The following is an 11,569-nucleotide window of genomic DNA, read 5'->3' as shown; positions in this document are numbered from 1 at the left end:
TCTCTTTCAGGGATAACTTTTATAACTTTCCATTGTAGGAGACCGACTTCGTTAGGTCGATCTCTTTCTAGGTTATTTTTGTAATCCTCTTTCTTGGACCTTTGTCAGGTCTCTTTCAGGGATTACTTTTATAACCCTTTTTATTTTGGGCTGACTTTGTTAGGTCGAGCCCTTCTAAGTTAAAGTAATCCTCTTTAATAGGGTTGGCCAGACCTCTTTCCAGGGTTTACTTATAACTTGGGTTGACTTGGTCCGACTTCTGGACGTCGGCCAGTCTTTAAGTTATTATTTTAGCTATCCGTAAGACCTCGTCAGCTTCTTTTTTGGATTGCTTTCGATAACTTCTTACATTATTCTGTGTTCATTTTTGCCGATTTGTAGAAAGTGGTTGGCATCTTTAGATCGTCCTTTGGGTGAATCGCGCTTTCACCTTTATCGGACGGTTTGTCTTTATCGTGGTCGTGCAGTGAAATTGTTTTTCACTTTCTGCCAACCTGTCGCTTTATAATCGGACGATGGATTCTTCAGATTAATGCGTCTTAAATTCTTGTAGAAATATCTAAATAAACTTTATTCAAAGTAAAAGTGCAAATATATACATGTGGGAATTTTTTCATCCCTTCAAGTCAGATAGTGCCTGGGTCTCAACTTAGTGCCTCATTAAAAAACCTTTTCAGGAAAAAGAGTGCATCCAATAATGAGATCTGTTACCTTCCTAACTGTAGTACCTTCTTAGGTTGCAAGCGTGCCATGACCTGGGAAGCTCTCGTCCGTTGAGTTCGGACAGTCTGTAATAGCCCTTCCCGAGTACTTCTACAACTCGGTAGGGTCCTTTCCAGTTTGCTGCCAACTTTCCTTCTCCTGGTCGAGTTGTTCCGATATCATTTCGGATTAAGATGAGATCATTCTCTGCGAAACTTCTCGGCACTACCTTTTGATTATATCTGGAAGCCATCCGTCGTTTTAGTGCTTCTTCCCTGATCCGAGCTCTTTCTTGGATTTCAGGTAGTAGGTCGAGTTCTTCCCTCTGAATTTGGGAGTTGGCTTCTTCATTGTAGTGGACCACTCTGGATGACCCTTCCTCGATCTCTACTGGGATCATTGCCTCCACTCCATATGCTAGTCGAAATGATGATTCATTTGTGGTGGAGTGTGGCATTGTTCGATATGCCCATAGGACTTGTGGAAGTTCTTCGGCCCAAGCTCCCTTTGCATCTTGTAGTCTCCGTTTCAACCCAGCCAATATGACTTTGTTGGCGGCTTCGGCCTGTCCATTGGCTTGAGGGTGTTCGACGGAGGTGAACTGGTGCTTTATATTTAAGTCGGCTACTAGTCTCCTGAAGCCTGCGTCTGTGAACTGGGTGCCATTGTCCGTGGTGATAGAGTGTGGAACCCCAAACCTTGTGACAATGTTTCTATATAGGAATTTCCGGCTTCTTTGAGCGGTGGCATTGGCTAGGGGCTCTGCCTCAATCCATTTTGTGAAATAGTATACCCCTACTATGAGAAATTTAACTTGTCCTGACCCCTGGGGGAAGGGGCCAAGAAGGTCGAGCCCTCACCTTGCAAACGGCTAAGGGGAAGTTACACTGATGAGCTCTTCTGGTGGGGCGATGTGAAAGTTGGCATGTTTCTGACATGGTGGGCATGTCTTTATAAATTCTGTAGCTTCTTTCTGTAGAGTTGGCCAATAAAACCCTGCCCAGAGCACTTTTTTGGCTAGAGCTCGTGCTCCGAGGTGATTGCCACAAATGCCGCCGTGTACTTCTTCTAACACTTCCTTTATGTGGGAGGTCGGTACGCATTTCAGTAACGGTACTGAGATCCCTCTTTTGTACAGGATGTTGTTTATAAAGGTGTAGTACTGTGCCTCCCTTTTTAGCCTTTTTGCCTCTTTTTCTTCTGTGGGGAGTGTTCCTGCTCTGAGGTAGTTAATTATGGGAGTCATCCATCCTTGGTCCTGGTTTGTTATGGCTAGGACTTTTTCCTCTTCCGAGATTGACGGGTTCTGTAACATTTCCTGGATGAGGCTTCTATTGTCGCCCCCTGGTTTCGTGCTGGCTAGTTTCGAGAGTGCGTCAGCTCGGACATTTTGTTCTCAGGGTATGTGGTATATATTATATTCCCCGATTTGTCCGAGTTGTTGCTTGGTCTTATCTAAATACCTTTTCATGGTGGGATCTTTGGCTTGGTAGCTCCCTGTTATTTGTGATGTGACAACTTGTGAATCGCTGTAGATGTTGAGTTTCCGAGCTCCAACCTCTTCAGCCAGCTTCAAACCAGCTAGCAGTGCTTCGTATTCTGCTTGGTTATTCGAAGTCGGGAACCCGAACTTGAGGGAGAGCTCAACTTGGGTTCTCTGGTTGCTTTCTATTATCACTCCTGCGCTGCTTCCAGTTTTATTTGAAGAACCGTCCACATAGAGATTCCACTCTGTGAGGGTTTCCAGGGCATCTGTGAATTCTGCAATAAAATCGGCCAGATATTATGACTTAATGGCCGTCCGAGCTTCATATTGGAGGTCGAACTCTGACAACTCGACTGCCCATTGTAGAATTCTACCTGCTAAATCTGTTTTCTGCAATATTCCTTTCAAGGGCTGGTTGGTGCGAACTTTGATGGTGTGGGCCTGGAAGTAAGGGCGGAGTCATCTAGATGTTAGAATGAGAGTATATGCAAATTTTTCTATTTTCTGGTAGTTCAGCTCGGATCCCTGTAGTGCTTTACTAATGAAGTAGATGGATTGTTGTCCGTCTTCGTCTTCTCTGACTAGTGCTGACGCTACTGCCCGGCTTCCTACTGCGAGATATAATATGAGTGGTTCTCCTTTTTGTGGTCGGGAGAGGATAGGTGGCTGTCCTAAGAACTTTTTAAAGTATTGGAAGGCTTGCTCACATTCTGTCGTCCACTCGAACTGCCTTCCCTTTCTTAAAGTAGCATAGAAGGGGAGAGATCTTATCGCGGCTCCTGCTAAGAATCGGGATAGGGCTGCCAATCTCCCGTTGAGTTGCTGCACTTTTTTGACACAGGTTGGGCTCTTCATGTTGAGTATGGCCTGACATTTGTCCGGATTTGCTTCAATTCCTCTTTGTGTGAGCATGAAACCTAAGAATTTGCCTGCTTCTACCGCGAAGGTGCATTTTGCTGGGTTGAGTCGCATGTCATGCTTCTTTATGGTGTCGAATACTTGGGCCAGGTCGGACAATAATGTCTCTTCACTTTGTGTTTTTATTAACATGTCGTCGACATAGACTTCCATGATCTTTCCGATGTGATCCGAGAAGACTTTATTCATTAGCCTCTGATAAGTAGCTCCCGTGTTCTTGAGACCGAAAGGCATCACAATGTAGCAGTAGTTTGCTTTCGGTGTTAGGAACGAGGTCTTTTCTTGATCTGGCGGATACATGGGGATCTGGTTGTATCCCGAGTATGCATCCATAAACGAGAGATATTTATATCCGAAAGAAGCGTCTACCAGAGTGTCGATATTTGGGAGTGGGTAAGGGTCCTTTGGACAAGCCTTGTTGAGATCGGTGTAATCGGTGCACATTCACCACTTCCCATTTGATTTTTTCACCAAGACCACGTTGGCTAGCCATAGTGGGTATTTGACTTCTCTTATGAATCCTGCTTCCAGTAGTGCCTGTACTTGTTCTTCCACAGCCTGGGATCGTTCTGGCCCAAGTTTTCTTCGTCTCTGCTGTATCGGTCGAGATCTTGGATAGACTGCCAACTTATGACACATCAGCTTAGGATCTATGCCTGGCATATCTGCGGCTTTCCATGCAAAGAGATCGACATTATCTCGTAGGAACTGTATTAGTAGTTCCTTTGAGTCTCCTTTTAGGATTTTGCCGATATTGGTTATTTTTTCCGAGGTGTCCCCGATCTGAACCTTTTCTATCTCGCCCTCTGGCTGGGGACGAAGTTCTTCTCGTCGTTGAACTCCGCCCAGCTCGATTGTGTGGAACTCTTCTCCTTTGCCTCTGAGGTTTAGGCTTTCGTTGTAACAGCGACGTGCCATTTTTTGATCTGCTTTTATCATGGCTACCCTCTTTGGTGTTGGGAATTTCATACATAGGTGTGGGGTCGAAACTATCGCGCCGAGTTCGTTGAGTGTTGTCCGACCTATGAGAGCATTGTAAGTTGAACTTACGTCGACCACTATGTAATCTATTTTGAGGGTCCTGGATTGGTTCCCTCTTCCGAAGGTTGTGTGTAGTGGTATGTATCCTAGTGGTCGAACCGGGGTGTCTCCTAGTCCAAACAAACTGTTTGGATATGCTTGAAGTTCTTTTTCTTCCAAGCCGAGTTTATCAAAGGCTGTTTTGAATAAGATGTTGACAGAACTCCCTTGGTCTATTAAGGTACGGTGTAGGTTGGCGTTTGCTAATATGATGGTGATGACCATGGGATCGTCGTGTCCTGCGATGACGCCGGATGCGTCCTCTTTAGTGAATGTTATTGCTGGGATGTTGAGTGCTTCCTCCTTTCCTTCGACATGATATACTTCTTTGAGATATCTTTTGCAAGAGGATTTAGAGATCCCACCTGCTGTGAATCCGCCATGTATCATGTGGACATGTCTTTCTGGTGTCCGAGGTGATCGTTCTGTTCGTTCAGTATCCTCATCTCTTCGTCTCTTTCTTTGATCATCATCTCGAGTGGCCAGGAATCGATCTAACTTTCCTTCTCTCACTAATTTTTCTATGATATTTTTTAAGTCGAAACATTCGTTTGTGGAGTGTCCTCGGACTCGGTGGTATTCGCAATATTCTTTCCGGTTTCCTCCTCCCTTTTTGCTTTTGAGTGGCCGTGCTGGGGGAATTTTTTCTGTATGGCATACTTCTTTGTATATCTCGACCAAGGATGCCCTGAGAGGAGTGTAATTATGGTACTTTTTGATTTTCTCCCCTTGTCGATCTTCTTTCCTTTTGGATTCCTTGTCTCTATCTCGGTAGGAGGCCCCCGATTTTGAGGTCTCTCCTAACCGAGCATTTTCTTCCATATTGATGTATTTTTCTGCTCGTTCCTGCACTTCATCCAAGGAGGTCGGGTACTTTTTTGATATAGATTGGCTGAAGGGTCCTTCTCGTAGGCCGTTGATGAGTCCCATGATGGCGGCCTCTGTGGGTAAACTTTGTATGTCCATGCATGTTTTGTTGAATCTCTCCATATAGTTGCGGAGGCTCTCCCGATCTCCTTGTTTGATCCCTAGTAAACTAGGGGCGTGCTTGGCTTTATCTTTCTGAATGGAGAATCTGGCTAGGAATTTTTTAGCTAGGTCGTCAAAGCTTGAGATGGACTTTGGGGGTAGGTTGTCGAACCATCGAATGGCTGTCTTTGTGAGAGTTGTTAGGAAGGCTTTGCAGTGAACAGCATCTGGGGCGTCGGTGAGGTACATTCTGCTTCTGAAGTTACTGAGGTGGTGGTTGGGATCCGTGGTGCCATCATATAGGGTCATATCCGGGAGTTTGAAGTCTTTTGGAATTTTGGTTTTCATGATTTTCCTGGTGAACGGGTCTTGCTCTTTGCGTGAGTTTTCTTCAAGATTGGCCCGGGGAGCTTTTAATTTGAGATCGGCTTCTAATTGCTGTAGTTTTTCTTCCAACTCCCGACGTCGCCGCATCTCTCTTTGTAGATCCCTTCCGATTTCCCGTTGTTGTTGAGTTTCTTTTTCCAGTTGTTTTAGGCGATTTAGGAGCGCTTCTATTGCCAATGAATTTAGTGAGTCTCTGTCTTTGTTGATTTCCGGAGTGTCTTGTAGTGTGACATCCGCATTCTTGTGCGGCGTTCTCTCTTCCAGACCTGAATCGTGGTCGTTGTTATGGTTGTCCGCCATGGTGATGGGTTGACTTCCAGGTTCCCCGGCAACGGCGCCAATGTTCCGAGGGTTACCTGAAACTGGAGGTCGATCTCGGATGAGATCTTCCGTACTGGTCGGAGATAACATGTCCGGCTGGCCGATGACTGCTGGAGCTGTTGTATCCGATTTGTTGGACTTGCCGCACTGCGGATCCTTAGCCGCCGGAGGGTGGGGGGTACTTGCAAGAGACTCCGATGCTTAAGTTAGCATGGGTATTAAGCAGGTTTTATGTAGAATCAGAGCATGAGTTATACCTGGGTGCTTCAGTGTATTTATAGTAGATGGGGCTGACCTTTCTGATAAGATAAGTTAGTTATCTTATCTTATCTTTATCTTTATTTTGGGTGAAGTCAGCTTATCTTCAAAGGAACCGCCTTTATCTCTATAGGCTTGGATTGCCTTTGGATTTGGGTCGTGTTCCTCTATTTGGCCCCTTTATTGGGCTCTCCTGTTGATTTGGCCAACCTCTTTGAGAAGAGGTCGGGTAGCCTGACCTGAAGAGGTCGGTCGCTTTGTCGCCAGTCATCCCAGGTCGGGTAGCTCGACCCAGGGTATGAACAGAATTCATTTTAGAATACTTAATCCTTCTTTTTCAATTTTTTTTCCAAATTCCAAATTAACAAAAATTAAATATATAGATTTCTATTATATTAATAGGGAGAATTCTAATTTACAAAGGTGGGAGAGTTTACACACCACCCTTCTAATTTGAGAATACAATTGGAGTACGTAATAAAGCTAGTATATTTATTAAACCTGTACAAATCTAACTTTCATTGCTATAGCTAGCCATATATCTAGTATCCAAATTAGATACTCGGCTTTTGTGTTTTGGTGCGTCTTCAAGACCCTTTAGATGACCTACGTTGTATTGAAGGGATATCTACATGATCCGATCAATTGCGTAAAGCGCGCGGTAGCAATAGAACCGAGGAGAATATACAGAAAAACGGTTCTATTTCTATTCTATTAGTATTGGATTAGTATTAGTTAGTGTAGTATTAGTTAGTGATTTCGGCTCAATGAGTTCTTTCTTTCATGATGAACTATTGGCACCAGTCTTATATTTTGTCTCTGTTCTCTGGACCGACGAGAAAGGGAGCTCAGCGGCAAAAGAATTGTAACATGAGAGAATCAAAGAGGTTAACATCTTTCAAATATACAACGTGAATTTTGGAAATGCAATGTGGTTGGACTCTCATGTCAATCCGAACAATTTATCCTTTTCACGGAGGTAAATCTTTACCTGCTAGGCAAAGGATAGCAAGTTATAAATTCTGTCTTTTTCTTAGTAGAGCATGGATTTTACTATAAAATTGAAGTATTAATGGTAAGGTTACCCATATTGTGGTGACTAATCTTGTATGTGTTCCTAAGAAAAAGGAATTTGTCCAATTTTTCAGATATGCGGTTATTTTCAACTCCCTGAAGCATTTTGTTGCTTACTATGGCCTTTCTCGTCTCTGGGTGCCTAGATATCCCACCATAAGCCTTTCTTCATTTGAACCTCGCCCTTAACTTGAAGGCTATGCCATCCTAAAGTGCTGCTAGATGGAAGGATCTTATCAACGTCCATGAATAATAAATTATAGCATAGATCAAACTGCCGAATTATAAAAATTGGGTGCTATCATATAGCATCACTTTGTATCGGCTAAGTTCATGAGTTGGAGATAAGCGGACTCGAACCTCTGACATCTACCACAGGGTAAGCCACCGCCTCTCAAGCCACGGCTGATTCTACCATAGGGGCCAACAATAGATAATAACTCCCTCCGAACACAGCTTACAACTTTCATCGTACTGTGCTCTCCAAAGAGAAACTCTTCTCAAAATCTCAAAAGGTGCTAAGTTGGAACATCCATTTGTGGATGGTATGTTGTGCTATACAACATCTTGGTACCACAATTATGAAATAGATTCTTCCAAAAACGGCTCAGGAAGAGTGGGTCACGATTCGAAACTATGATAGCGGGAAAGCCATGAAATTGGACCACTGTGTTAATGAACTTATGGGCTATCATTTTTGCTGTGAAACTGGTTTTCAAGGGAGCCGTGTGAACTGTCTTAGTAAACCAATCAACCACTACGAGCAGTGTAGTAAAGCCAGATGAGTTCGGCAATTTGGTGATGAAGTCCATACTTAAATCATCCTAAGGTCGTGCAGGTATGGGAAGTGGTTGGAGCAATCCTTGAGGTTTAGCAGTGACATATTTGGTTCTCTGGCAGTCTACACAATGATCAATGAAGCGTATCATGTCTTGACGCATACCCGACCAGAAAAACAACTCTCATAACCCTTTGAAAGTCTTTAAGATACCTCCGTGACACGCAGTTATAGCACAATGAAAGTGGTGGAGGAGAAGGTCCCTCAAATTGGCAAACTCGGGTACCCAGATTTTTCCCTTATACAAGAGTAACCCATCATGAAAGTTGTAATCCGCAGCCACTCCCCTTTTTGTAACCTTTCTTGCATTGTTAACAGCTCTTCGAATTCTTGATTATCTTGGAAAATTGCGGAAATAATGGATGATTGAACAACTGCGAAAGCTTGGAAGTGAAATCTCTCACCCTCTTCAACTTGTCTTGATAAGGTATCAGCCGCCTTGTTGAACTTTCCTGGTCGAAATTCAATGTCAAAGTTATACCCAAGCAACTTAGAAAGGTAGTGTTATTGCTCTGGGGTTAGGACCACTTTTGTCAAGAGCTCCCGAAGTCCCTAATGGTCAGTCTTAATAGTAAATTTTCGTCCCAAAAGGTAGTACCGCCACTTGGCTAGTACCTGAGTCACTGCATATAATTCCCTTACGTAAGCTGAGACATGTGCTAACCGAACCCCAAGATTCTTACTAAATAAGCCACATGATCACTCTCCTGTGACAAAACTGCTCCGACACCCGTTCTGGATACGTTCGTCTCAACCACAAATGGCTTTGAAAAATCCAACAGTGCAAGAACCGGTGTGTGGGTCATAAGTTTCTTTAATTGGACAAAGGTTTGTTCTGATTCCAATGTCCAGTGAAAAGTATTCTTCTTTAACAACTTGGTCAAGGAAAAAGCCAGTTGAGCATAATTCGCCACAAATTTCCAGTTGTAACCGGTTAACCCGAAAAATTCCCAAAGTTATTTTATTGTTTTGGGAATCAGCCATGCAAGAATTGATTCTATCTTTGTCGGGTCAACCTGAACTCCAGCCACTGTTATAACATGCCCCAAGTGCTCAACTTGTTCTTGGAAGAATGAGCACTTGGATCTTTTTGCAAAAAATTGATTATCACGCAAAACTTTCAATGCTTGACTCAAGTACGCCATATGCTCCTTCTTCGATCTGTTGTATACCAAGATATTATAAAAAAATACCGCAATAAAATGCCTCAAGTAAGATTGAAAAATTTAATTCATCGTCGCTTGGAAGGTGGATGGAGCATTTGTGAGCCCAAACGATATCACGACAAATTCATAGTGACCGATATGTGTCCGAAAAGTTGTCTTCTCTATGTCTTCCTACCGCATTCTTAGCTGATGGTAGCCACTCCTCAGATCTATTTTAGAAAAATTAACAGCCCCATGCAATTCATGTAATATTTCATCTATGGTTGGTATTGGAAATTTATCTTTTACCGTTATAGCGTTTAAAGCCCGGTAGTCAACATTGAATCTCCAGCCTCCGTCCTTCTTTTTCACTAGCAAGACCGGACTTGAGAAGGCACTCTGGCTGTTCCTGATGACCCCCACCTGTAGCATCTCATCAACAAGTCTTTCCATCTCTACTTTCTGAAAGTGGAGATATTTGTACGGTCTAACACTCATTGGCGCATTCTTAAGTACTAAATGAATAGAGTGATTCACCATCCTCAGTGGTGGCAACTGTATTGGCTCCTCAAAGACCCCTAAGAAGTTTTTGAGTATCTGCTGAACTTCATCATCATTAGTCGTAAGCTCCTCTTTATTGTTTCTAGATTCAACAGCCTCTAAGTGGAATAGTGATGCAATAGCTTTGCTCTCCTGTAATTTTATCAGTTCTCTACAGTTGAGGCTACCTTCCTTTAACAACCTCTCACTTTTGAAAATCACCCAATTGCTAGAGACCTTAAACTTCATAAACAATTCCATGTAATTTATTCGAATAGTGCCAAGCCTCATCATCCAGTGTATACCTAGAACTACGTCTGCTCTTTTCAAATCCAAGATATACGCATTCACCGCAAAGTCATACCCCTGCACCAAGAGAGCTAACCCCATGTGTTTCACCCCGCAATGGATGGAATCCTTATTGCCCACCAAACCCTTCACAAAGTTATGAGTGCTGCCCCCATTAATCAAAATTAGCAGAGGACGATTCCCATGAGTACCTCGGACGCGGAGGGTTTCAGGGTGAAACTCCCCTTCCAGGGCGTTGAGGCTTATTCTCGGAGTCGAACGCTCATAATTATTCCCTTTATCTTCGGAATCAGAACCAGCGTCGCCGGCCTTCCCTTCCACCTTCTCTTGTAACAACTCATGGAGTTGATCTTGACCCATCAGAAGTTGGTAAGTGGCTTTACAACAGTGGCCTGGCACATATTTTTCGTTACAATAGTAGTACAACCCTTTTTCTCTTCTCTCGCAGATATCAGCGGTGGTATGTTTCTTGAATAAAGTGGGGGTCATCATGGGTGAAGGAGAAGAAGCTTGCGATACGATTGATGCAGAAGCGACATGAGTGAAATTCTATGTTGTAGTTCTTGGGTTGGGGCTAACCAGGTTTAGGGTCCTATTGGGGGCAAATTGGGTCGGATTAGCGACTGACAGGTTGTATCGGGTTACATTGCTCTTGGATAGGCCCAAGGTCACTGCATGTTTTTGTTCATGTATTTTAGCAATGGATACAACTTGGATGTATGAACTGAGCTGGGCCAGTAACAATTCACACTTCAAATGCTTTTGAAGTCCATCAATGAATAGGGTTATGATCCACTCCTCACTCAGCCCAGTCACATGGTTACTGAGCTCCTCAAATTGACATTAGTATTCTTCCACAAATCCTCCTTACTTCAGCTCCTTGAGGGCAGTGAGGTGGTCATAGAAGACATTCTTAGCAAAATGAGAATTTAGGGCATCAAGAAAGGTCTCCCAGGTGTAAGCGATGTTATTGTTGACTCCCCAACGGTACCATGCATATGTGGGTCCGACAAGATGGAAGGAAAGATCATGGATTATCTGCTCAATGGAAATGTCAAAAGTTTTAAGATACCGACGAGCTCTGAAGACCCAGTCTTCTACCCTCTCTCCATCAAACATAGGCAAGTCGACCACCTTCAACTTGCATGGCTAGTGCGTTTCCCCATGTGGGCTTAGTGAGCCCAAACCAGAACCAATCACTAATTCTTTTCTTGGCTGAATCTGATCATCGCTTTTGGACTTCAACTTCAGATTCTTGTGGAGAAGTTTCTCGATAGTGGTAAGTTAGGATTGTGTCTCCACAATGCGCTCATTATCCTCAACAAGCCCCTTACTCAACATTGCAACTTCGTGCTTGTTAGAAAGAGTGAGCTCCTCCAAACGATTTAGGCAAGTTCCTTCCACCATCGTTGGCCTCTCAATGAAAAGCATCAGTTGGTACTCCTTGGTAATGAACCAATAAAATAATTCCAGAATCAACAATTAATACAGAGAATCACAATAATAAGCAATAACATAAAATAAGAAGAATTAACAGAAATA

General features: G+C 43.4%; 1 protein-coding gene across 1 annotated transcript; it reads right to left on the bottom strand.

The window, feature by feature from the left end:
- Positions 1 to 8,237: 8,237 nt before the first annotated feature.
- On the bottom strand, positions 8,238 to 10,516 carry LOC148544003 (uncharacterized). The gene is made up of 4 exons (XM_088498821.1): positions 9,375 to 10,516; positions 9,050 to 9,194; positions 8,698 to 8,908; positions 8,238 to 8,485 (listed from the first exon to the last, which is right to left on the bottom strand). Exons 1-4 carry the CDS (start codon positions 10,514 to 10,516, stop codon positions 8,238 to 8,240), a joined length of 1,746 nt encoding a protein of 581 aa, XP_088354947.1.
- Positions 10,517 to 11,569: the final 1,053 nt, after the last annotated feature.

Source organism: Arachis ipaensis, chromosome B9, assembly GCF_059453495.1.
Source record: "Arachis ipaensis isolate K30076 ecotype BB chromosome B9, ASM5945349v1, whole genome shotgun sequence".
Lineage (NCBI taxonomy): Eukaryota > Viridiplantae > Streptophyta > Magnoliopsida > Fabales > Fabaceae > Arachis > Arachis ipaensis.
The sequence above is the reverse complement of the archived record's forward strand: the minus strand, read 5'-3'. Positions and strand labels throughout refer to the sequence as shown.